Here is a 27056-nt window from a genome sequence, read left to right on the forward strand (position 1 = left end):
GTTATTTCTACCGATTCTCTTTGACATCGGCATATAGCGAGTCTTACCGTCGATCGAACGCGAGCCAGTCCCGCTCTTGATTGAAGAAGAATGCTCGACGGGTATTTCTCTTCGGGCAAGTTTTGTTTTGCATTCTCCGGCGAGGAGTTGCCATTTTTATTGCCGTTCTTTGGCTCGAGCTGGAAAATATAGAAATAAAATAGAAATATAGAAGTAATTCATCTTGAATATGGCAGTATTATCTGGTCGCTATACCAGTAGGATCAGTGCATCCATATCGAACGTGTTCAGCATCTTTTTATCCGGTGATTGTGCTATCATAGTGGTCAACCTATGTCGATCTGTTCTCATGATTATGTATAATTTCAATGTGAAATCAGAAGAATCGTCTCTGATTTTCTATTTTTTTTGGGATATCCATGCTGGATGCATCGATTCTTCAGATATTACTAATTTTTATAATGTTCTCGGTAGGACTTTTAGAAATTATCCTATTTTTCGTTATCTGCCATCGGATATTATACTAAATTTTCAAGCCTGTAAATCGGGTGTGTACTTTATGCTAATGAGAGATCTGATATTGTCGATTTCTTTAATATTTCGCATAGTGTATTCCGAACTGTTTTAATTGATCTGCTTAAAATGATAGTGCCCCTTTTCTTTTTTGTCTCAATTTACTTTCCTTTTGTCTTGCGATTTCTAATATATGTAAGCTAGTATGTTCATTATTTCTATCTGTATTGTATATCCAGAGGAAGACTGTTCTTCCATTTATTTAATAGTAATAATAATGATTTCACTGGAAACCAAATTTCCGCATGTACAACGAAATTGCATGCTTCTGTTGATTTTGGGTGGACTTTAATTCATCGGAAATTCCTATGAAAATTGCTTCGTCGAGATAGTCAAGGATCATTTCTAAGGGCCGTAGACTATCTCTTTTTTGCTTTCGACTTGAGGAAGAGAAAACTGTTCCGGATGCGCTCACTAGGGATCTAAGGTGAGATATTTCGCGATAGACTCAGCACAGAGAGTTTCTCTGTATTAGAATGAGTCGTCTTCCTGCAGTATATTATATATTATAGTTTAAAAAGAAAGATTCAGAGGAAGGTTTGATCCTCTCATGCTTTAGACCTGCCCTCCGCGAATTATCCACGATTGAATGCGACCTTTAACAAGCTCGATATTCGGAAGGGGAGACACTCGTGGAATTCAACTGTTAGAAAATAATCTTCTACGCGTTCGAACGCGTTCGAATGCGAATATGCATCCGAATACATCAAAGGCACGAATTGAGTGTACGTGAAAGCAACAATGGAAGACAAAATGAACGAGGGGCCGGGCCTGGTCGCACGTTCACTGCAACACGGAGAGCCTGAAAACGCTCATCTATTCGGCGCCAGATACACGAGGGTCGTCCATGGTAGAAGTATATTTCATTCGTCGGGAGGAACGGAGGGCCCGCTGGTTCGAATGGACGGACGGATGGAGCCACAAAAGAGCGAAATCCACGTCTCGCTGCTAACGCGCTGTGGCGTCCGCAGGCCCTTGGGTCAGGCCTCTCTTTGGGCCTCCTCAGTTCTCTCCCCGACTCTCTTTCTTCCTCCCTCTTTTCTTTCTACGCACGATGTAAACCTCAGGCCGGTACACACCGAAAAAACGCGCCCCTCAGACTTCCGAGTGATAATCAGAAATTAATGCGCAGATAAATCTGCCGGCGAATGCGTTCATTCGATTCTGATTCTGCGGCTGAGGCTTGTCGGGAGTGCGTTTACTCGGAATTTATCTCAGTAGATAGAGCGAAGCGATGATTATTATCATCTTGAATATCTTCGGAAAATAAAAAAAATATTAACGATTAGATGAAGATGAAAACAAGTTGATATTTACCGAAAGTGATCGGAGCGATGGCCATTGATATCAGTGCAATTTCTGTTAAATTATTATTTTTATGAGTACTTTAATTATTATTTTTATGAGTACTTTTTATTATTATGAGATAACGGAATATATACTTTATTATTGCTACGAGGTAAATTTGTATTTCATTATATTATTATGAGATAAATTTTTCTGCTACTCATATTTCGAAGACATTCTAAATGGTAATAATTAGTGCTTATCTTGTTTGTGTTCATAATTTTAGTAAATTGAGAAAAAGAGCGCTGAAAATAGAAATTGTGAATTTCCGTCTTGTTACATCGTATACGTTTAAGGGGGATAACATGCTTCTGCATCGATGCAGAAAGAGCGAAACAACGTGCAGCGCCGCGTCACCGGCTCTTTATCGCAGTAATCTTTTATTTAATTTGTTAGAAGAGAGATAGCGCGGCTACCCACGGCGACATTGTTGAAATCTCCCTCGTTTAACCGAGGAGCTGATATGCATTCCTTCTTTTTTCTTCTCGCTCGGCGATACACATTGTACCCTCCTCTTAAGTGACGGACCGTACTCGGCTCCCGGTCAAGATTAGTCGGAGAATATTGGATAATCGATCGTAATTGTGTCTATTTAGCGAAGGGTCCGGAGAACCGTCACGAGCGTGATCCTCGCGTTCGGCAGCCGACATATCGAACGTGAAAATGAAAATATAAATCTAACGGCCGTTCGAAATAAGAAACGGCCGACGTTACGCGTTCGCGTTTTGCTATTATTAGCCATCGAGTAATCTCAGTGTTTAATCCTGCGATCTAATGAAAAAATCGAGATAACCGGCAAGTCAGGTATATCTCTTGTTAATTTCCTCCAAGGATTCCCGTTGGTTTCTCTTTTTCTATCTCCTCCCCCCACTCTCTCTCTCTCGATCCTGGATCTTAATCGACCGTCGTTACTTTCATCGTTGCCGTTTGGCGCCGAGATAATTAATCGTCCTGCTCACTGCCGCTTCGAGTGGCCGGCGAAGCGGCTCGGTGGTTTATCACAAAAAGGAATAACGCAAAGGCGCGTGTAGGGGGCAGGAAGAGAGAGAGAAAGAAAGAAAGAGAGAGAGAGAGAGGGGGAGAAAAAGAGACGAGAGAAAAACAGACGGGGACTCCGGCAGGACGAAGTCGGAGTTGAAATGAATTTGCTCGATGGCTTGCGTAAAAGAGAGACGCTCGCGCGCGCCGGCTACCTGCTACGATAACAGTTCACTTCCTCCGGACTGGGAACGGGACTCGTGCCTACGCAGAAGCGGGATAAGCATATCTTTAGAGGCGGTTTTTATCGCTAAGAGTCAGGTGTGAATTGGGGCCACTGGTGGGCCCGATCAAAGAGAACGCGCCGCCACCGAGGCGAGCCCGCGCGCAACACGCGAAGGAAGCGCTGGCCGCGGTCGAGATTAATCGATTCGTCGATCCCGACGGCGCGTCGTCGTTTCACCGAATCTCCGTCTCCTCCAGAGACCGCGTTCCTCGCGAATCCGACGCGATTGGCTTCGTGGAAGTTTCACGTCGTCGTTCTTGCTCGAGGTGAGACGTCCGATCGATTCGTAGATTAATATTCGAATTAGCGTGGGAACTGGAGGAAATCTTAACTAAGGACCACTTTAGCGAGCTGCAAGATAATTCCTTCCCCCTCCGTCCGCGCGTCTTCGCGGAACCCACGCTCTCTCGAGCTTGACCATTCATTTACGGCCGAGGATCGGCGCGACGACACGTCTTCGACTCGTGAGAGCCTCGATTTGCATTTGATTTTAATCGAGCGTGATATAATCGGACGCTTAAGCTAATGAACGGGGGACTCGCCGCATTTGGCGTTCCGGCGAATACGCGAATTCGACGTAACGGCTATATTTAATTCGCCGGCTGATTGGCCTTTTAAACGTGCCGTCGTCGGTTGTTAATCGAGCGTCTTGTTGACAACGAATTACTTCTAATGAGAGCGAGAATTACGCCGAGACGAAGTGAGGTCGCTGAGGTGCCTTACCGGGACGATCGGTCTCGTGTTATAGGATATTCATTTCAAGCGGTATCGACTAATGATATTGTTAATATGATTGATAGTCGCAGGGATCAATCCTTACGCCGAAGGCGATCAAGGGAGGAGAGCGTCAGGTGTCGTCGATGACGAGTACGGTCCTGAAGCCGTCCGTTTCGTCCTTATACGCGCACGCGGGAGACGGCGGGCAATATAGGGGCTTGGCATAACAAAGATTCATCGGGACCGGTTTCGTGTGCCGCCCTTTTTTACATTCCCCGAAGAGGCCCCGCCGAGCCACGGGTGTGAAAACCGACACCCACCCACTTGTTATTTTGTCAAACACGAGCCCAGGAAATTATAGGAATCATACGCTAACTCGCGTCTCCTGTGAAACATTCTCGCGGGGAATTATTCTCGGACGCACGTGTCGTTGCGCCCCGCGCGGAATAGTATTAAATATAACGCGATCAATTCTATTTTTGAACGCATCATACAATGTCAGAGATGATGTCGCATATGATGTATATATTGCGTCGGGAAAAGTGCTTGTAACTGTTATCGAAAGAATTATAAAAGGGCCAGTTTTGGAATGATAAAAATTAGAATCTGGAAAAATTAAAGCATTATTTGACTTATTAAGTCGGTGAATTGTTCATTGTCTAATCTAATATTCATCGACTTGGTAAGTCAAATGATTTTCTAATTCCTCAACTGATCAGCAGAAAATTATTTGATCCCTTCCAATTATTCAAGGATTATAACTAATAAGCAAGAAATCATTAATATAACGTTATTATAATATTTTATAACATGTAACGTTTTCAAATATGTACTATATGTAGTAAATATGTAGTTCTTAATGCTATATACAACATCATTGTTAATCATATTTGATCCAAAAGTTAAAATTAATATTTTTACGCCATGATTTTAATATTTAGAAATATTACATCATCAAGTAACAGTTTAAAAATGTTGGTAAAATACTACGTCAAAATATTTATAAAATCCGCATAAAATTTGTGTTTCAAAAGATTCATTTAATGTTTCTTGCTTACTGAGTACATACCAAGAGCCTTGCTTATATTATTCTTTTTTTTGTCAGAAGAGCTATCTTTATAGCGTTACTGTAATGTTAGTGTCAATAATCTTAGCATGTTCAGTCGCTGCTACTTTTTCGTTTGAACAATAAGATAATATAATTTGCGTTGAAAGTGACTATAATTTTAACGACATTAACTATTTTGTTCTCTCAACATATATCAAGCCTCTTTTTTAGTTATATGTATTATTCATTAACATACGATATACGAGATCCCAAAGAAATGAGTAATGTCCCAAAAGTAATGAGAATAGTTTTTGCGCGCATGTCAGAAGGGCCATGAAAGGGAAATGGCGATCAAGGCATTTAGCGAGGGATTCCAGGGATTCCTCCATTATACAATCTGACGCTTCTCAGTTGCCTCTGAGCCTTTCTGGCAGTCGATACATCAGCAAAGTGCGTTGTAATTTTTGTGTTTTGTCACAGGCAAAAATGCAGCACAATCTCGAACAGCGTTACGCAATCAAATTCTGCGTGAAACTGGGAAAATCTCGTTCCGAAACGTTAGAGATGTTGAGAACGGCTTATGGGGATGCTGCTTTGCCTTCAGCTCAAGCTTTTAGGTGGCACAAAGCCTTCAAAGACGGAAGAGACAACATTGAGGACGAACAGCGCGCAGGGTGTCCTTTAACTTCAAGAACTGGTGACAATGTGGCTTCTGTCGAGGCTATTCTGGATAAGACCTTTCTGGATCTCAGCAATTCTCTGGACCAGAAGATGGCAATTATTGCAAAGAAGATAAAATAACTAACAAAGACATCCGCCGAATCGTTACGGAAAATCTGAAATTGAAGAAAATTTGTGCGAAACTGATCCCTAAGAATTTGTCCGATGGGCAATCGTCTCTGTTGATTTCTCGGGAACTGTTGGATCGTATCGATAGGCGAGTCCGATATTCTCCAGCGAATGATAACCGGAGATATAACTTGGGTTCCCGAGTAAAATCATTTTGGGACAGTTGAAAACGTCCAATCAGCTGCGACGAGGGTTTTGAACGACATCTTATGTAAAGACTCCTTTCATTACTATGAAGAGTGGCAACAACGCTGGAATCGCTGTATTCGATCACAAAGAGCCTATTTTGAAAAAAAATTAACTGTAATTGAATGTATTATTAATAAACAAATTTTTCTTTAATCATTCTCATTACTTTAGGGACACACCTCGTACGACATGAGCGATCATAGTCCAGTTGGCATCTCGTGTCGTTCATTAAAAAATCTGCCCTAATTAAATGAACGGTCGCGATTTGTCGTGTTCGTAACGACAGGTCGGCGGTTACGCGACTGCCCTCGTTCCACCCGCTAATTTCGCATGCGCGTTATTTTAAGTGGACGCGCGAACATAGTAACGATAATGCGACGTAATGCGATGCAAAGCGCGTCGATCTAATAATAATGTCGCGAAATGATAGGGACACACGCGTATTACGACACCTACCCACTTGTCGTTTCGCTAAACACGATCCCAGAAAATTATAGGAATCACGTGGCGACGCATCTCCTCTCGCTTTCTCGCTTTCTCTCTCTTTCTCTCTCTCTCTGAGAGTCGGCTCACGCCAAATTATTCTCGATTGCACGCTCACGCTACATTTTATAACCGTCAATTAAAAGTGACACCGGACAATTGCTGTTTGTGACCGATATATCCTCCTGTATAATTCCGAATGGAGCCGCGAAATTTAATAGCCGCCCCGAACCATACATTGTTGCCCGTCGTTACGCGCGCGATTTTAATCAAGAGGTATTCCCTGTTATTACCATCGATCGAAACTCGATTTCAGCCGGGATTCTCGTGCACTCTTCCAAACCTCCGCGAATAAATTTCCGTTGCAACGCACAGAGGCGTTGCATAAATGCGCTGAGAAACCCATTTAGGCTGCGTTCCGATATTCACCGCCAGTATTAAGAGTAACAGTACAGTAACGCGACGAAACATACATTCGAATTTGTTTCCAACCAATAAATAACATCGAAGGAAAAGTCACAGGGAACATTTACTTGGCAACATTTCAATTTCTTGTTCTCAGTGCGCGAGCGTCGAAATTGTTATCTGAAATTCGTCCGGTCGACGAAGAATCCTTCATTCGATAATTCCGAACGGCAGGAAACCAAGATTGATCATGAAGCTTGTGAAATTGCTATCGCGTCGGGGTTTATCGTAATATCGTTCTTCTAATCAGAGTAAAATACATCCGTCATTTGTCTTCGCGTTGCCGGCTCGAGACGACGTCATAGCCGCGAGATGCATTTCGATGCAATCACGGGAATCGAAAATTGCCGTGCTCGCGAGTATTCCAATCTCGCGTTGCTCGCTCGCAGCTGCTGCGGTGGTTGCAACGATCGCGCGGCAATTGAACCGAGACGGCGGCTAACCGCAGCGATTATTTTCAATGCGAAGGGCGCTGGGCGAGGGAGAAAGAAAGGGAACCTTTTACGGAAAAGTCGAAATCACGGTCGGACTCCTCGCTGCCATGAAATCGGATCGGCTTCAATCGACGTTCGGTGGGCTTCGCGTTTTCGTCGCGCCGTTTTTTACCCGTGCGTGTCCATTCTTTCTTCTCGTTCGCCTCTCTCTTTCTCTCGTCGTCGTGCACGACTACGCGAGGATTTTTACCTCAAAAAGGAAACACACCGAAATAATTGCCGTTCCAGCCGAGAGACTCGATCGTAAGACGAGATCACGGAGATAGCCGGCGATCGTAAAAATCACGACGACGACGGGATCGACTTTTTCCAGTCGCTAGACACTACAAACGCGCGTCGGCAATCTCTGAGTCTTTCTCACGATCGCACCCAAGTTACACCGATAGGAGGAAAAAGTTAATATCGTTAAAATTATTGTCATTTCGGGGTAAACCGTTTGTTCTTGTTGCTCGAGTGAGAAAGTAGCGATGGCAAAACGCATAACAAGATTATCGCCATTAACACGGTGATGGTACTTACTATAAAAAAGAGTTTTCTCGACTATTATTTATTCATAGTTAATCATAAATAATTATTTCATCAAGCGATTACGAGACATTTTTCCTCGGTGTAATTCCGAATTGTAAAAATGTACAAGCGGGGGGAGCACAGACTTCCGCACAACGCATAAGGTAATAAACCAACCAGAGTTCATTTCTTTCGTTCCATCCTGGGAATAGAAATAAAGGAGCCTGATGGGCTCATTTTCTCATGAGTTATGCAATAGTCTGTGCTCCTCGTTTTGCGATAACAGCCCATCATAAATCGAGAAGCGATCACCGACATCGACCACTTCCATCGTGAGAAAGAAGCAATGTTGAGGCTTTACGGGCTTCTTTTAGTACACGATTCTTTCAGTATAGCATTTCTTCCAACATAAGAAACGTCTATGCGTCGGCCATCGCTTCTCAGTCTGATTCTCGCTCCCGTCACTTTGCTCTACACGGGGTAAATCGCTTCGAGCAAAAAGATAACCACCCAAAGTTATACACTTTTACATCCGGTCTGTCCGTACACGCGCGTTATAATCTCCACCGATTCATCGCGCGCGATTTGCGACGCAAGGATTCGGCGCTCCCTAATCGGCCACATTCTCACCGCCGCGCGTTCCTTCGAACGGGTTAATGCGAGCGGCAAAAATCGACGGCGGGTTCTGCATTTTTTTCCCGTAACGAGGCGGGCGTAAATGATAGCGGCGCGCGATAGGAACGCCGCAGGTATTTAATGCCGGGTCGCCGCCGCTGTCCGCATTCTCAGGTGACAAGCCTTTACAGCTCTCACCGCTCGCCGGCTGCGCGACGAGACGCGCCACCGAATGGGAAAACTATAGCGTCCGTCGCGGTGTTGTACCCGGTACTTATATGTACATACGCGCGAACGACACCGCGCCTAGCTTGTACGCGCTCAACAAATAAGGCACTTGTTAAACGCTCAGCGCAGCGGCCGGTGGGACGGGTTCCGCGCGGGGCCCTTTTGCCTTAATCGGCGCACACAATACCTGCTGTTCCCGACGCTGTTCTGGTCGAACAGCCGGTGTACACGTTCTTGCGCATCGCCATACTCGGCGAACGACTTACCGAATCGAATTTTCGCCTCTACCCTCTCTCTCTCTCTCTCTAACGAGCTTCTTTTCCGGAACCATTCGAATTTTTATGCCGAGAAGTTCGTCCTTGTTCTGAACGCGCGTCTAGTATTATACGTGATAATAGGTTTGTTTTCTATTCCTGCACGGGCTGCGCTGGCAGAAGTGTGCACTGAAGCGTCTTCTATTCCAGAACTTCTGTCAGAGACGCTGTTTTCTATTCCAGTGCGGCGGAACTCAGCGCGAGAAGTTCATTGAACCGGCTGCACTAGGTCTGGGAGCCAGTGCTAGGACAGTTGGAAGAACAGGACTTTCGAATAAAAGTATAAAAAACATCAAATACCTTATATGTAGTTATGTTATTGGATTGTTTCACTCTAATGTTCACGATAAGTATGGGCATGCGAAGCAATATGTCCAAATAACCAAAGTTACATTTTATCGTTTCTACTTTGAAAACTTACACTTTTAGACGTTTACTATACAGGAAATATGTTTCTCTACTGGATATGAAATACATTGTGAAACTCGCCAGAATAAAGTGTTGCAACTTTTTGTGACTGACAATAACGACCTCAGTTTCTCGATAAGTATAGTGGCGGCTCGTAGCGGAAACTTCTGAACTAAAATCGGCAAAAATAACGGGTCTAAGACTGATATTCATATAGTCGGAACACAATCTTCATAATCCTTTACTTAGACCCGTTATTTTCCCGTTATGTTTATTAACCTAAATATATGATCAATATATTTAGAAATATCATTCAAAATAAAAATTGTCTTCTTAAAACACCGATCGCTAATCCAACAATCTTCTGCTGTATGAATTCGATTCAAAATGCAATACTTACAAAATCTACTTACATGATATTTAATCATGAATCGCAATGAATGAATGTAAGAATTACAATAAATTAGGATATACCTTGGAAATAATTAGCAATAGTCGTTTTCTTGTTTTATATTTATTTTCCTTAATTAATAAAAAGCACAATGATTACTTCTCCGCCTTCTTCGTTTTTGCTGAGGCCTGTTGTGCTTTCATAACCTTAACGACGATCTTTTGTTCCTCGATTAAGAATGCTCGCACAATCCTGAAAATAACATGTCATGTTAATATAAATATCATGAGTTGTGTAACTTGTTTATTGATTTTATCATTAGAAAATGAAATAGTTCAATTTCAGGTACACTTCATCAATCTACATTTAGGTATTGTTAATCTGATACATCAATTTAATTTAAAAACACTTAAGATTCATTTCTGGATTGTATCTTTAACTGTGATACACATACCTTTCCTTTACACATTTGTGACAAAGAACTCCACCATACACGCGTTTGACGGTCTTTTTCCGCCTGCACATACGTGAGCGTTCCATCGGCCTCGCAGGCTGAATACCCCTGAGTTTGTCTTTACACTGCCCACATCTTGGGATCTTCTTGGGCTTCTTTAGATATTGATAAACTAATTTGCCACCTGGTGTACGTACACTGTAAACATTTCATACACCAATTAATCTTTGAGAACAATATATTGTTTTTTTGCAGGAAGCATATTACAAAGAAACATTCTAAAACGTTTATGAGGAAATTCATAAAAGAATTTCACATAAGCTTGATATACTCTGGAATCTGTAAACTGATTGTTTACGGTATTAACAGCTAAGTAAATCTATATAAGTTTATCATACTAAATTAATCCTTTGCGTTTACAATAACTACATTCGCTGTTTCATACTTGTGAGTATTGCACGAGTTCAAGCAAGTGACCAAAACATAACCTCAAATTTCCGAGTACTTGCAGCAATCATCGCAGTAGGAACGAGTAGTAATAAATTTCGTTATTAATAAGAATCAATGACATTTTCGCCCGAAACTAACGTTCACAATCGCCTGCAAAACGATACTTACACACGTCTCCTGTTGCTCTTTGTGTTGTACGACAAACGTCGTCGGTAGGTTAATCGCTGTACCATCTTGGTTCTGCAAAGTGAAGTTTACGTGTTAGCGAGAAAAATCTCACCCTCTATAATAAGCAGCGACGTATAATCAATTATCGCGGATGTGCCCGGAAGTCACGCACTGTTAATGAATCTTACGATTGACGAGTACAACGTGGATATTCGAAAAGTGTAGGATATCAGCACGAACCTTTCTCAGAGCCGAACGAAAAAGGAACCGGATACACGCCGGAAAGGGCTGTCTCCGCGCACGCGTGGCTGCGAGAATATCGGGCCGTCGCTATCGTCATCTGTCGGCGAATATCGCAACTCGCTATCGACGACGACGGCGAACGTTTACCGATGATCGAACTTGCGTTGTTGCGAGATAGAAAAAATACATTAGCAAATCTATGATAATTATTTCATAATTATTAGCACATCTATGATCATTATTTAATCATTTTAACAATTTCGTTTTATAACTTGACATGCGCGAGAACCTTATCGATGTCGCTTATTTATCTGCAGCAAATGCGCGCCTGAGCAAATAGTTTGAAAAGTTTTCCTCGAGGTGGCTCCACCAGTCGCTAGTTCGAATTTGTCGGTCGAACGGACGCGCGTTCCTCGAACGTTCCCGCTTTTCCGCGATGAAATCGTATTCTTCGTCGTTCGGGTTACTATCAGCTATCGTGACGAATTAATTGTTCTGCAAGTTTCATCTCTTCACTGTCGGAGAAGATCAGGAAAATCCGCAGAGCCGTGTATCTGCGGGTATGTAACGCACTATTAACCTTCTCACTGCTTTCTCGGAACAATGGCGGACAATTTTTTAAGGACGGCTGACAAAACGCGTTTATTTCGAAATCTCTCATTATTTCGTGTGCTTTATTCGGCACGTAATAAAATTCAGTCATACGTGCAATATTAGTTATTTTAAGCTACTCCACTATTTATTATTGAATTTCACAAATTATTTATAACTTTATGTTATAACCTCTCTTTCTCCAAGTTGATGTTTTTAAATTGCTGGATCTTAAAAATATTGTCTGTCAATTACGATTTTCTTTTCTTGTGATATATACTCAAAGATTGTTTCCCGTTAATAAAGATTATTATTATTATTATTATCATACAATTCGTTCGATACAACGCGAGAAGGAAGAGGAATAAACCTAGACAGAATTTTTACATCGTATAAGGTATATTATTTATTATATCTTATGTACATTCAACATCGTCTTGACAACACCATAGGAAAAATGTTTTAGACATGTTCCAAAATTTGTCGGCAGTAACTCTTTGCTTGCTTTTTTTTATCTTGCGCTTTTCTTTATACAATGAATCGAAGACACACGGAGGCGATTCGCTTAACCAATCTTTATGAAAACTCAGCTCAGCGAGTGTATATAAATTATCGTGTGTACGTGTATATGTGTGTGTGTGTTATGTGTCGACGTATGTTTGATTATGAGTACGATGAAGGTGTCATGTGTGTGTATCTATGTGTGGCCTGTACGTGTGTTGCGTGTATGTGTGTGTGCGCGCGTGCTATGTGAGTTATGTATAATATATGGGACGGTACCTGTAATGCTTTATTCCTTTTTTCGCTGATTTCATCATTTTCGTTTTTCTCGAAGCAGGTACTTTGATAGAGTTCGCTGTAGAAAGAGTTTGTAAAAAGTAAGAGTCAAACAACGCGCTCGTTTTTAATTAACGCCTTAACTAAATGATATAATATTAATAGCTGCGTACAGATCCCGACGATCGCACATCTCTTGTTTGTTCCTTCTTCTTCTTCTCCTCCTCCTCCTCCTTCTTTTGTTTTCTATATCACTGTAACTGCCAGCTTCTCGTCCGTTTTTCATTACTTTACACACGACAGAGTTTCCAACGTGAGAAAACTCCGGAAAAGTAGGGAAAGTATGAGCGTCATTCTGCCCCATATCTCGTCGCTAAGTAGTAAATAGATAACTTACGATAGTTAGAACGTTTGCAATTTAGTCAGATCTCTCTAAACAAATAAATAAGTTCCTCTTCTTTTAATAAATAGTAGTATAGTTGCGTTAAAATCGATTAAAGGATTAAGTAAAAAAACGCGAGAGGCGGTTCAACCAATTAGCCATTCAGCCAGCTTGTCGTTCTCGCTCCCTCTCTGTCTCTCTCTTTCCCTTCTTCTCTCCCTCCCCCCCCCTCCCCTCCTCCTTCTCTATGTCACAGAATTAAAACAAAAAACGGGAAATAAATGTAAGAACAAATTATGCGGATCACTGAGTTAACAAGGACGTGCGCGAATTTTGATTTCTCAGACTTATCCCTGCCTCGCGCGCGTTTCGTCCGATTTCCGGATTCGTACACTCTCGAATGAAGCTTCACGCGTGCACGAGATTAACGGAAATATGTAATGTGACGAAGTACGATCGAAAACTTGGAAAGTGTAACGCGTATTCTTTCTTTTCTCGTTCGCTCCCGCGAAAATGAGCCCGCTTTGAACGTACGGGGTAGAGCCGGCGGAACGAAAGACAGGATCGGAAAAGTCGTACGCAAGATACTTTCGCCTCTCAAATGAACGATACGTCCTCTAGCGCACGGTTTAGTTCGCGCGAATCCTCCCGCTCTCGCGTGTTTCTCGCGCCTACGTGGTGGCCGTACGTGTGTGTATGTGTATATGTGATATTGATAGAGCTCTATGAAAATCTAAATATCGATTTGTCGAAATCAACAACATCGTCGAAACTTCAGGTCGCACTCGCAGGTTCGTCGCTAAAACACAGATAGTTACAGCTTGAAAATTCTTAAAGACCACACACTCTCTCTTTCTCTCTCCCTCCCGCTCTTTCTTTCTCTTCGTCCTACCCGCGGAGTCTCGACCGAACGGTATTACAAATTCGGTCGAGTTACACGAATTCGGATCGCCTTCGACGCGACTTCGTCCGTTCTATTTCCACTCCGTCCGCGCCGCTTACCTTCGGTCGGGACTCCGCGCGATCTCATATCGCCACCCTTACGTTTTATCTTACTTTTTTTTTTTTCATTTAACCTTTAATACGAACATTTAGGAAGATAGCGCTATCGATAATTAATATCTTCTGAAATTTGTTAACATTCTCTATATAAAAATCTGCATTTGCGTGTATTCACTTATTGCTTCTTAATCGTCGCCGTTTCCGTAGCCTTCACACGCATACACACGCATTCTCTCTCTTTCTTTCTCTCTCTCACACACACACATTCTTACTCTCTCTCTCTCTCGCTTTCTTTTTGTTTTTCCTAAGGGAGATTTTGCTCTCTCATTGCGCGGCCCACCGCGCCTCACCCATCCTCCTCTCGCGACGAACGCGGAAGGCAGCACGGCGAACCGAAAGACACCAAGGCGTATCTCGGTGTGTTTTCCGTATACGCTCGGAGAATGATCTCGAGCAACATCTCGTTTACGAGGAGGGCGGGGGGCCCGATCGAAGCAGCGTTGGATCGAGACGAACGACCACAGCCGGAGTCGCGACGACACCGGTGGCCGGGATTCTCGCGCGTCTCCGCGATTAGGATAGAAAGGGGAGCACAGGGGCAAATTAACGGATAATTATTGGCCGGCTACGAAGGCTACTACAAAGTTCGCTCCGTTTTGTCGTTGTCCGTGTTGCATCGAGGACGGAGTCTCGGCCACCGGCTCCTTTCCTCCTGCCCGCTCCACTCGTCGCCGTCGTCTCCCCGTCAGTCGTCCAACGTCGCTTCGACGCCGTCGACTACTACATCACTAGCGCGTTTTTCAAACGGTTGAATTAAAAAATACAGAAATTCCCCCGCGGCTCGCCGAACTCGCGTGGAAGCCGAAGTTAATCTCACGCGCAATATTCCTGTAAATCTACGTACGTCGTTCCGTTGGTCTCTCTCTCTCTCTCTCTCTCTTTTCCTTTCGAGGACAAATCACCGGTAACGTATGTATTCCCGAGGCACAACGTAATGCGCGTCGTGAGCCGCACGAAGTACCCGGGAAGCAGTCTTTTTTACGATCAGCGCGCTCGCGAGATACGGTTGCCGTATTTTATCTTATTTCGCGGTGAGGCGAGCCTCTCTCTCTCTCTCATTCTCTATTTTGCTCCCTTCCTCCTTTTGCCGCTTCTCTCCCTCGCTCTCTAAGAAAAAGAAAAACAATTTCCTATTAGAGATATATGTATATAGTGGAATGGACGTTGCTCCGCAAGCAAACTCCTCTCGACCGGGCTGTGAAAATCAAACTGCCTACACCCACTCGACCGTCGTGTCGCGCGACTTTGTTTCGCGCAACGCGCTCATGACGAGCGTCCACCGACTGTACGCTCGCGTTCGATTACTTTCCTACGTTTCTCGCGTTTCCTGGCTAATAAAAACTTTCCTCCCTCTTTCTCCCGGTTTTCCCCGTTTCGCCCGCTGGAAATCTTGGAGAGAAGAACACGGTCGATCGATCGGAATCGCCTCGATCTCGACGAAAGCGCGACCACGTGTATTACGTACCCGCCGGTGTCCCTCTCGCGCTCGCATTGCATTCCGGATAATGTTGATATGTTGACGCATTGCTTGCCGGTAAGGGACGTGCGTTTGAGAATCGTTTTCTCCCTCTTTTACGCTTCTGTTCTTCGTTTCTCTCCCTCGTCAGCCGGACGCGATCTTTTTCGCTCGTTTCTTCGATTTTCTCGCGCCTCCCCTCGCTCTCGTTCTTCCCCCTTCAACGTATCGAAGTGTCTCGCGCGCGTATATTTATAATATAATATCTATCTTTATATATATACGTATTATTTATATAGTAATCTCGTATTCGGTGATCGCACGCTCGTGTACATACATTGTATAGCGCGAAGAGCGGGCTGCGGATTTCTCTCGTCATTCGTCACCGATGCGGCTTCTCACTCACACACACATGCACGCATTCTCCCATTCTCTCTCAATCTCTCTCTTTCTTTCTCTCTCTCTCTCTCTCTCTCTCGTAATCGCGTCACACCAGTCTCGCGCTAAGTAACTCTTGCACACTCGCGTTGGCACATGTCCGCTTCTTGTTTCGTCGTGTTCGTTAATCGACAGGTACCTATACAATAGACCGCGTATGTACGACATACTCTCACACCGGGATAACGCAAAGGCAAGATTCGTGGGTTTTTTTTTCTCTTTTGTTCTCTCTTTTCTTCTTTCTCTCGAGTCGTGCCTCGTCAGGCGAATCGTCTCGCGCACTCATACTCGTCCATCCCTTGCGTTTTCGATCATTTCTCTCTAGGTGACGTATGTACGTAATAATAAATGATCATCGTGATACGTTGCTCTCGCTACGTTGACGTAATAGAATATACCTACGTAATAATTGTCACGCTGGATCGGTGGAATCTCGGAAACTATCGCAACGGTTTGTTCTTCTTTCTCCTCTCGCTCTTTTCTTTTTGGTACGTGTCGTTATCGCGGTGTCTCCTCCTCCGATTCGTCGTTGCTTGAAGAGACTCTTCATCTGAGACGCGCGAGGGACTTATTATATCGATCGATCGATTACAAAGAGACGTAGCTTTACAAGTATACGTAGGAAAAGCGAGGCCAGGAGCAGACGTGTTCGAGCGAGATTTTAGGCCGTGTACACTTCGACCGTTCGATGTTTCCGCGTGTCGCGGTTACACGTATACTAAAAAAGGGAACCGCCGTTCGGGCCGACAGAGTGTCGCGGAAACATTCCAGTAAGCGCGACGACGAATGGAAAATGAAGAGGCTCTCGAGATGACGGTTAAAAATAGAAAAACTGTACAACGTATACAAACTTCGGCGGTTCGCGCGATTACGTGAAACTACGAAACCCAGGAGCTCTCGTTGAAACGATGAGGAAAAGCTCGACGCGAGTTTCGCGGCAATGATTACAGATGGGATGGCTCGTTCGTCTCCGTTCGTCAGTCTGACCTCTTCGCGGTTCGGTCTTCACGGAAACGGCCTAGGAAACGAAAGACAGAATCGGCGCTCGTTGTTTACAACGGGCGGAGCCGTTCGGTATGTACGTGTCTATCCCGTCATCTCTCAGGGCGTCCTTTTCCCCGGGCACGAGCTTCGTGAACGACACCGTTCGTTCGTTCGTTCGATAACGTCAACCAGCATCGATCCCTTCGACGCGTGCGGATATCAGTAACGCGGAAGCCTCGTGCAGCGGGTACTTCCGTACGGGTTCAGAGTAAGTCGTTGTACGTGATTCGGATGCGAGATGACAAACGCGTGGTCCTCGTACTCCCTCCCTCCCTCCCACCCTCCTCCTGCTGCTCGCGAGGGGAGTTGTAATAGACGCGAAGAATGAATCCCCTCGACTCTCGTGGACTCAACGTGGAATGTTTGTGGTACGAGTAACTTCGTATCTCTCGGATCAAGGAACCGAAGCGGTAGGAACCTCTCGGGTTTCCTCCAGAGATTTAGCTTCTTTATCGGATCCGCCTGTGTGGAAAAAAATTCTCTCTCTCTCTCTCTCTCTTTCTCTCTCTCTCTCGAGCACATCAGGGTCGCTCTGACTAGGTAATTAGCGAGTCCTAGATGACAGACGGACCGCCCGATGTTCGCTCTCTTTCTCTCTGTTTTCCTCTCCTCAAGGAGAGACGACGCGTCTGAAGCCAGTTGAAGGGAAGTGGCAAATTCGTGAGATCCATGAGGAATGGGGAAGTTGTGATGTTCCGTGCCGATCAGCCGATTGATAGCCCGCTCACGTTACGATCCCGTTTGAGGATTCGGCGAGCGTCGCGGTTACACGAGGAAACCTTGCGAGGTGGCGGACATCTGCGCTCGCAGCGCCGTCACGCTGTTCATGATCTTCTTCTGGTGGCCCACCAGTGTGATGCCGAGGGAGGTAAGCTCCTGGACGGTGACGCGCGCCGCCGCCTCCAACGTCGTCACCCCCGCGCGCTCAAAGCTCTCCGCGTACCGCGACATCTTGATGGAGGCCAGCCACTCGCTGACCGACGTCAATTGCGTCAGGTCCACCGCGTCCGGCGCCAGCGGATTGGTGCCCCTGTCGAGAACAAGGAATTAGAATGTGCGTTCTGCTCTTGCACAGGGGTGACGTTCGTGAGTACGTAGAGTGAAGTACGTAGAGAAAAAAATTAGTATCAATTCAAGATTCATATTCTCAGATATATATATATATATATATATATATATAAGCAAAAATATATAATCTTATATTAAATCTTATTATATTTAAATTATGATTTTATATTAATCTTTCTTATATAAACCTGCTTACACACACACACACGCGCGAAGAAATTCTATATTCATTAAAAATATCTTCATATTCTTTATTATTCGAGAATAATTTGTTATGAACTTGATATTAAAAATAATATTTCTACATTATGATTCTAATATTTGGGAATATTATATTATGAAGTAACAATTTCAAAATATTTAAGATATTATGTTAAAATGTTTTCATATAATCCACGTAAAACCAGTTAATCAATGTTTCAAAAGATTCGTTTAATATGGTATTCAAGGTTGGTTTTTTGCTTACTGAGATCGTCTTTTCTATTCAATAATTTTTCTTTTCAATTTAGGAAAATTATTTGAATAACAAGAATATATTTTCAGTGGAACTATACAGAATTTCTTCATGTAAGCAAGCTTTATCTTATACATGAGAATATGAGTCTCGAATTAACACTTAAATTTTTTTCCATGTAGGGACTCGGAGGGAACAGAGATGCGTTTGGGGAGTCGCGAGATCTCGGGGTTTTTCAGATCGTCGATCTGAATGCTAGTGCACTCGTTTTCTGGCTATTGACACACATTCACATTCGCATGGTCTAAACGTACGATAGTTATGATAGTTGGTAACTATGATAACTATGATAATTACGAGATAGTTCTGAAGGTAATCTCGGCACGTTTGCTATCGTCGTATCGCCGAGAAGGGTGAAATAGCGAAGATCGTTGGATCTTTTTGACGTTTCCCAGTTGACACACACGCGCGATCGCTCGTATCTTCGCTTTTTCGTGAGACATCGGGGCACAAGACGATTACTCATTCACGAGTGTGGGGAATTTAATTCATCTATCGGCAATTCCTAGTACGGACGGGGTCGAACGATCACGTTTTACGACGATCAGTGTACGTATCTATCAGTGATGCTGATTGTAAAGCACAACCGAACTTTTTCTCCGATTTTCTATACGCCAAGAGGGAGGTATATACAGACGTGTTCAGATACGTTATGTACAGTTCTCGAAAGAGGGGATGTCTTAAAACATATATATATATATATATGTACACAGGATAATTACAGTCTGGTTGTTCGAACGTAAAGAATAAATTGGTCGAAACGGAAAACGAGCGGTTAGAATAGCCATCGGGAATTCGGATGTGAATTACTCCGCTCGTATAATTTATTCGACAGAAATTTTCGATGACATATAATAAGAGGGAACGTATATAAAAACGAATCTTATCCTAGACGAGAATCGCTACTTAAGTATATACATTTGGAGCAGCGATCTCCCAAGCCATTTCCTACGGATGTACGCGGCGTGTATGACGACGATCGATCTCGTATACATTCCAAAAATTATGAATTCTTTCCGAAACCGAGAGAGAAAAAAGGTCCCTCGATCTCCCATGTATACGACCGATTCGTCTGATGCGTTCTTTTATACAACACTATGTACACGCTAAGATACATAAATTATGGGTGCAAGCGTACAATTTCTTTTTGTTTCGACAATGGACGACAGTTAAAAGTAGAATTAAAAATAACAACTAAGGTATATATATATATATATAAAGGTAATGGTAAATTATCAGAAGTAAGAGTAACGATATAGAGTAATACAAATAATAGTACAACTAATAGTAATACAAACATAGTACAAATATATAGAAAATAATGATAACGATAATTACGATGACATGACGTGACGATAACGAGGACGATGATAATAGTGCTAATCGCTAATGACAGTGCTGAATCGGCGAGCGTAAGAGTGGTACATGTGACGTGTGTTAGTGGTGGTACACGGTGGACTCTTAGGTTCAGGTGTGTATGTACACGTGGATGGATCTGTTGCGATGCCTATGGAAGCAAGCAGTGCGACACAAAACTAAGGAGGATATACAAGCAGGGTGGTCGCAATCTACGTGGCGGCGGTATCTCGTTATCGTATCAAAGAAGCAGAGAGAACCTGAAAGCACAGTCTCGATTTTAATTCGAATTCGACGGAAAACTTCTCGAAAGGGCGATCTTTCGTACGTCTGGGGGCAAAACCGGACGAAACGAGAAACGATTGCGCTATGTTCTTCTACACTTCTTTTCCTTTTATGTTCTTTTCTTATTTTTTTTTTGGACTCTCATCCGCGCAAAGGGGAATCTGTGGTGTGGGGATGCCGCTTTTTGATTTTCTCTTTTCTTTTTTCTTTACCTGTTCCTCAAATGCACGTTGGAAGATGCCGACGAGGCGGGTGGGGGTGGGGGTGGAGCACCCCTTTCCCTGATTCTGACAATTGTTAGCATTTGTTAGTGCGTTGGAGGTCGTACTAGGTGTACTGTGTTATTATTTGCGGGCTAGTTTCTCATTTCGGCTTTGACTCGCGAATCTCATCTCTTTCCTATCATTCGTGCGCGCGCGCGCACACATGTGTGGTACGTGTGTGTGTGTGTGTGTGTGTGTCGATATGAGTGACGTTACAATGAGCAGCTTTCCGACTGGCGCAGAAATCAATATTTGTGCTTGACCTTGAATATAACGCGGAAACAATTGAAACATTTTCGCGCGATTTTCGGTAATGTTTAACTTAATTGTGCGGAAGAGAGATTTAGCGAATCGTTCGTGCTCCTACTATCACGTGAACGATCATTTCCGGGTTTTTTTCGCGGCTTATTTCGGTGATTTCGCTAAAATCTCCTGACGTTAGCACGAAGATAATTCGAGCGCGTATTCCAATTGAAGAGCCACGTAAATCGGTCGTTCCTTCACAATAGCGTGTCGCGACGCTTCTTTTTATCGCGCATATGTATCTCTCGGTAATACTTAAAAATTGAACGTTATGATTATGGTCGTCTCGTCGATCCGCGGCATCATACGAACCGGCAGCGCGCAGTTACGTAATCTCTCGTCCTCGTTTTAATGTAGTACGTATAAAAATACTATTCTAAAATGGTCAACCGGCTGCACGCGTGCTGTACATATGCTAAGAAGTCTGCAGTTTTGGGATAAAATCGACAGCTTCGAGATAAATATATTGTACGATACACGCTCGGAAAAATCATTTGGCTGTTGCGGCGAAACCACCGTTGCCACTGCACATTCGTGGCGACAGCGATAAAATTTAGTTGGCATAACCAAATTAATAATAATAATATTAATAATAATAAACCGGCGAATTAGAGCAGAACAGTTTTGTTGCCAGGATAGAAAATATTCTGTTGAAAGTAAACTTATCCTTAGGACACGTTAATTTGCTGTTAGAACAAAATAGTGTTTTCCTACATTCACTAATTTGTTCTCTTACAGCAAAACGATTCCGTAGATTCGGCAAACGGCAATTAGTACTCTTAACAAATCGTTTTGCTGACCATATCGTAATCGTCAGATCTTACTGCGACAGCGTAAAATTTGCCGGCAAATTATTTTTCTTCGTGTATAAACACTTATAAACGTATCGAATACTTATGTTATACAAGTGTGTAAGTACTTAGGTCGATTTCTCGCACGAGTGGTGTACGGGTGAGGCATCGTAGGACTTAAGATCGTTTCTTCAGTCTGTTGTGCCTCCGATCAATTTGCGGTCCCTTATCGACGTGACCAAATTGGCCGGAGAATTCGCAGCTGGAGGAAACGACGACAGTTCCGTGACACCCCGCATGATTTTGTGTGTGTACACGTGCATGTGTGTATATTGTATGTATGTATATATATACTTATGTATCATCTTTTTGTTCTCTCTCTGATTTCACGTATATTCATGACGCACGGAAAAGCTACAACGAAGCTAATACGAAGAATTATTACGAGAACATCTGAAAGACCTCTAGAGCTGCTTCCACGCACACCATCCTCGACCATCTTCGACTCTCCTTCGTTTCTCTAAGCTCGGAATAATTCGCGCGTAATCTATTCGTATTGCTATTCGATGCTCGGGGGATTTGTCCTCTAAGAGAAGTTCGGACACTACACGACTCTTGATAAACTCGACTTACATCTTCGCGTCTCGCGAAACTTAATCGACTTTAACGCGTGCTAACTCTTGAAGTACGGCCGGGGTTTTATCGCTCGATGTGGCGCTCGTCGTAAAAAATTCTCCCTCTTCACGCTCTAACATGTAACAACATACCTACGTTACGTTCTCGCATCGTTCGCGTTACTCGCTATCTCGTTGATGATCGCGGTAAAAAAGACACCGGGGAAGAAGAGACTTTCTTATAACGACGACGCGCTCTTGTTCGGCCGCGCCTACTCTCTGCCTACACTCGTCGCACCTAATAACGCCGTTTGGGAACGCGAATTGGGATTACAAGTGTTTCCATCGCTCTGTCTCTCGTTGGGACGCAGTCACTACGGCTCCCTACGACTAGCGCCAAAGGGCGACGAACGAAACACAGTAGAAAAAAAAAAAATAGAGAGAAAAACGCGAATCGCAGAGCGATAGAATCTTCTTCTTCAGTCTTCCTCACGTCCGGTCTAACGCCGGGCTTCGACATGGCCTGGAATACGGGCGGAGACGGTGCTTAACCCTTTAAGGCTCAGTGTACATAATAATGTACATTAACTTTAGGCCTTCCACAAATTTCGTCCGTTGGTAAAGCAATGGTTCCATCGATACAACATTATCATCCTAAATGGAGTGTTTTCCCAGCTGAAGACCGATACGTGCAATCGCACGTAGAGCAACTTCGCCGGGGCTCGGATTTATATCAAGTTATCTGCGAAAAACGTACATTCTGTTTACGAAAATTTTGCCCGATGTTCCCCTCAACAACTAACGGCTGCGTTCCGATATTCACTGCCGGTGAAAATCTATAATATATATAACATGAAATATAGATTTTCAGTACTGCCCGCATGAATATCGGAATTCAGTCTAAATTATAAAGCGGAAAATACATATTTTTTAAGTGAAACAATTTTAATATTTTCTCATTTTTACACCTCAAACGTTGTCGACGTACATGATTATGTACATTCGGAAAATCGTCCCGCTTCTCAACGGCCAATTTTATCCGGGCGAAACAATTGTCACCGGGGACGTCTATTGAGACGATTTTATAAATAACAATTTTCCCCCAACGGATCGTGTCGGCCTTAAAGGGTCAAGGGAATTCCTATTTCATTCGTTCTTTCTCACGGCTCAGCTCCCGTTCCCGCTGATACGTCGGGCGCGAAGAGTACCCTTCTCTCTCAGCCGAAATGGGTGAACGGGACCCAATTGGGATAAGTGAGCGGTGGCTGTTGGTGTGGCAGTGCGTGTGTGTGATAATGTAAGCTACGGCCGGCTCCTGCTGGCATTACTGGAACGGCAATCGCTGATTGACCGGCTTGATGAGCCTGATGCCCGACTATGTCTACGAACGGGCCCGCCGTGCTGGCGGCCGCCGCCGCCGCCGTGCCCGCTGGTGGTGGTGGCGGCATCGCAGCGGTCCCCGCGGCCGCCGCCGCTGCGGCCTGGGCGGCGGCCGTGTGGCTTGTGACATAGTACGGATTGTGTGCGGGCGGCCTCACGCTGCAATGGCAGGCAGGACGGACGGACGGATACAGTCGTCGCAGTTGCGTTGGGTTGCAGTTCGTAGTCAGGTACCAAAGGACACCACAAAACCAAAAGCACAAAGAATTAGCCCAAGGAAGAGTGAGAGAGAGAGAGAGAGAGAGAGAATGAGGCGCGCGCGAAGAGAGAGTTAGGAATGCGGGAAAAGTGAAGGCGCGTGATTTTTTCTTCTGGGTACACGTGAATCGTAACAACTCCTCCTCCTTTTTCTCCTTTTCTAGCGCGTTTCATTGGCGGCGAAGGTCGAGACATGCTTCGCTCGAAGCGAATTATCATATGGTCTGTTCTTTTTAACACTGAACTGGCTGCACCAGTTCATGAAATTTACATACACATTGAAGCGTACGTATGAGATTCTCACGCTCCGGTGTGCGTAAATTTCTTCAACTACGCGAGAAAGAATGCTGAATCAATAAAATTTAGCAACAGCAGCGTAATCCGAGTGAATTTTCTCGATCCCATGGCAGGTGTTATTAAAATTAGTCGTGTCGTATTGATAAACATATGTAATTATGTTACATGTGTTTCGATAATTAAAGTATTAGTTTCAACGATATCGCTGTTGAATCAAGAATATTTCTTCCGATTACGCTGTTGGAAATTCTCTATTGATTCAACAGCATTTTGTTTCCATGCGGTCAGTTTAGCTAAAAAGAGCAGATCGATAATTGTCGCGTCGTCTGTGTTAAAGGGACGATCGGTGGGTTAGAAAAAGAAGATTCAGGAAGGAGGTTTCACTCTCGATCCTCGCCGAGGACTTGTAAGTTCCGAGTCTCGCGATTCGAAATGTCGGGCCCAAACGCGAAATCGTGAGCGCGCGACTCGCGAAACTAACGCGGATTCGTCTCGCGGGTGTGCGATCGCAGGTGTAAAACCCTCGACTGCTCGTCGAGACCCGTCCGAGGGGCAGGCAAAAAACACAGAGGGCAAGATCTAGTTCCTCTGTGTGTGTATGTGTGTTACTGCACATTCACCGTGAGGTAGTGCCGCGCGTCTCGCGACAAGGGACAACTGTGTCGTGCGAAGTGCGAACTGTGTGGACGCGCGAGAGGAGCGGTACAGAGAGACGGCAGAAGCGGCGAAAGCGACTGAAAGCTCTGTTAAAAAGGCCGACGACGCGTAATGCGTGATTTTCTTTCCCGGCTACCGCTTCCGCGGGAAAACGCGCACGGAGATACCCTACGTAGCCGACTAACGACATAGACTCTCGTCCATAAATTAATTTTCCCGTCAGCTAGTGCTGGAAAACCACCACCGCTGCAGCGGAGAGAGAGAGAGAGAGAGAGCGCGTGGTGTTTCTTGTACGGCCGAGTATATTCAAGCGCAAAAGCAGCGTCCGCTTTCAAGAAGGATACAGAATACGATTCGTGTAAATATTCTCGGCGAAACTGGCGGTGTTGTTGTAATATAATTAATTTGCGAGCAGATAGAGAAAGAGAGAGTAGAGGGAGAGGGGGGGGGGATGAGAAGAGACTCGAAGTTCCGGCGCAAATTTGACGATTTACTCGCATGTATTAAACTCCTCTCTCTTCTTCTCTCTCGCGCGCACGAACGACGTAAAAGACGAATTTTGACAGACCTTACGTGGGGTGGATTGAAAGACAGAGATAGAGAGGAAGAGAGATACTCAAAACAAAAATGAAAAAAAAAAAAGATTATACGACAGAGTCAGAAGAAGCACGAACAGAAGCAAGTGCGAATAAGGACAGTCCCAGTATGTATGCCCGCTTCCAGTAATGCCAATCAGGTTGAGGTTGATATCACGACGGCGACGCGAGCATGAGTACACAATATAATTGCTGCCGACACACGGCCGTTCTTTCGATAACACATACACGGGCACATGATATATGCGTGTACGATCGTGCGCTTGTGCGTAACATCGTATATCAATGAGCCACCACAATTGTCAAAGCCCATTCTAAGTAGCTAAAAAAAAAATAAATAAATAAAGAAGACGGGTATAGAGCGTGGATCCGCGCGAACGTCTCGGCGAGTGTAACGAAAATAATAAGCTGATCAGCTGTTCGAGAGAGGAATTAATTTATGGACACGACGTCATGTATTATTGCTCACTTAGAGGCATGCGGCGTGACACGCGAATTTAAGGCACGAGATGACTCAACGGGACGAATAACAACGTATAAGGAAACGGAAAAAGATAACGTGTTCGATAATGCCGATGAAAGAATGAGGCCGCAACTATCTGCGAGAGCGTGCGTTCGAAGCACTCGAACTCATTTCCTTCGCCGATCGTCTTTATTTCATTAAGCATTCCCCGTCAAGTCTGTTCGATTCCCGTCGAGCGATGTGCGGAGTTTGCAGTTACTCTGGGCTGAAATCGCGACACAGACTTCCTGACGTCACTCTGGCGATTACCAACACGTTGACTGCCGCGTCGATTTCAGTCAATTGTACACAAAGTGCAATTCGATGATCGAATGAGGAAAAACACGGTAAATGCAACTCGAGATAAGCCTATCACTCATCTCGTTTCATCGGCTCTCTACCGGCCGTACAATCGAATTACTTTTCTAATATAATTAATTATACTTTTTATACGACTCGATGATACACGCAGTAGTATCACGATATACCGGATGAGCGGTCACGGCATTCAACGTGTCAACAGGTCCAGGTTTGAAGAAGAACTTCTTGCGATTCTGTCGCGCGTCAGTGTCTGTTTACTCGTTTACGCGATTACTCGTGGGACGAATCCGGTGAACGAATGGGACGTGTGCGGCTGTACCTGTTCTGAGCGATCTTTCTCAGCGTATCCGGGCTGCGTATGAGCTTGTCCAGAGTCTGCGTGAGATTGGCGAAAGTGGGCCGATGGGTGCGCTCCTTCTGCCAGCAATCGAGCATCAGCTGATAGATCGCCTCCGGACAGTCCATCGGCGCTGGAAGCCTGTAGCCCTTCTCGATCGACTTGATCACGTCCTGATTTGACCAGTTCCAGTACGGCCTCTCGCCGTACGACATCACCTCCCAGCACACGATACCCATGCTCCACACGTCGGAGGCGCTCGTGAACTTTCGGAACGCTATCGCCTCCGGTGCTGTCCACCGTACCGGGATCTTCCCGCCCTAGTTAGGAACGATTGAGATTAGATTAATTAATAGGGGTACCGAGATGGTCGCGAACGCATTCACAGTGTGTGTGTGTGTGTGTATATATATGTGTGTGTTCGAGCCTTTCTAGATAACACAAACTTCTAAAAGGCGTCTTAAGGTGAATACCCAGTAAGTAAGGAATTATTAACACTAACTACGTTGCTACAATGATATTTTGCAACGTTTTCAAATATGTAGTTCTTAAACGTT

General features: G+C 44.3%; 3 protein-coding genes across 18 annotated transcripts in view; 1 reads left to right on the forward strand and 2 right to left on the reverse strand.

The window, feature by feature from the left end:
- Positions 1 to 9926, forward strand: part of LOC106749203 (putative uncharacterized protein FLJ37770) — a 27907-nt gene extending 17981 nt beyond the window's left edge. For 5 of the 8 annotated variants that reach the window (XM_014628407.1, XM_014628409.1, XM_014628408.1 and 2 more), the window contains one exon: positions 5430 to 6140. In XM_014628407.1, coding sequence (XP_014483893.1) covers positions 5430 to 5750 — 321 coding nt within the window. In that variant the 3' untranslated portion in view covers positions 5751 to 6140. Of the gene's footprint in view, positions 1 to 3984; positions 4640 to 5429; positions 6141 to 9243 lie in introns of those variants that run through there. The other 3 variants (XR_001374830.1, XR_001374831.1, XM_014628413.1) reach the window with 3 other exon arrangements.
- Positions 9927 to 9996: 70 nt separating this feature from the next.
- On the reverse strand, positions 9997 to 11277 carry LOC106749204 (60S ribosomal protein L34-like). Of its 3 annotated transcripts, none has more exons than XM_014628415.1 (4): positions 11205 to 11277; positions 10965 to 11036; positions 10347 to 10544; positions 9997 to 10144 (listed from the first exon to the last, which is right to left on the reverse strand). In XM_014628415.1, exons 2-4 carry the CDS (start codon positions 11027 to 11029, stop codon positions 10048 to 10050), a joined length of 360 nt encoding a protein of 119 aa, XP_014483901.1. In that variant the 5' UTR covers positions 11030 to 11036; positions 11205 to 11277; the 3' UTR covers positions 9997 to 10047. The 3 variants fall into 3 exon arrangements, with proteins under 3 accessions (XP_014483901.1, XP_014483900.1, XP_014483902.1); XM_014628414.1 differs by having other exon boundaries at positions 11153 to 11261; XM_014628416.1 differs by having other exon boundaries at positions 11137 to 11237.
- A 5971-nt stretch (positions 11278 to 17248) lies between these two features.
- Positions 17249 to 27056, reverse strand: part of LOC106749198 (ephrin type-B receptor 1-B) — a 108411-nt gene continuing 98603 nt past the window's right edge. For 5 of the 7 annotated variants that reach the window (XM_014628392.1, XM_014628387.1, XM_014628391.1 and 2 more), the window contains 2 exons: positions 26482 to 26819; positions 21405 to 23690 (listed from right to left, as the gene is read on the reverse strand). In XM_014628392.1, coding sequence (XP_014483878.1) covers positions 23369 to 23690; positions 26482 to 26819 — 660 coding nt within the window. In that variant the 3' untranslated portion in view covers positions 21405 to 23368. Of the gene's footprint in view, positions 17988 to 21404; positions 23691 to 26481; positions 26820 to 27056 lie in introns of those variants that run through there. The other 2 variants (XM_014628393.1, XM_014628390.1) reach the window with 1 other exon arrangement.

Source organism: Dinoponera quadriceps, unplaced genomic scaffold (assembly GCF_001313825.1).
Source record: "Dinoponera quadriceps isolate SergipeBrazil2010 unplaced genomic scaffold, ASM131382v1 scaffold2952, whole genome shotgun sequence".
In the NCBI taxonomy this organism is placed as follows: domain Eukaryota; kingdom Metazoa; phylum Arthropoda; class Insecta; order Hymenoptera; family Formicidae; genus Dinoponera; species Dinoponera quadriceps.

Excerpts from the sequence above, each read along its gene's own strand:
- LOC106749204 (XM_014628415.1), bottom strand. The coding sequence starts at position 11,029 with ATGGTACAGCGATTAACCTACCGACGACGTTTGTCGTACAACACAAAG. Across the intron at positions 10,545-10,964 it reads AAGAGCAACAGGAGACGTGT|TGTACGTACACCAGGTGGCA; the intron begins GTAAGTATCGTT and ends AAATGTTTACAG. Across the intron at positions 10,145-10,346 it reads CACAAATGTGTAAAGGAAAG|GATTGTGCGAGCATTCTTAA; the intron begins GTATGTGTATCA and ends TGTTATTTTCAG.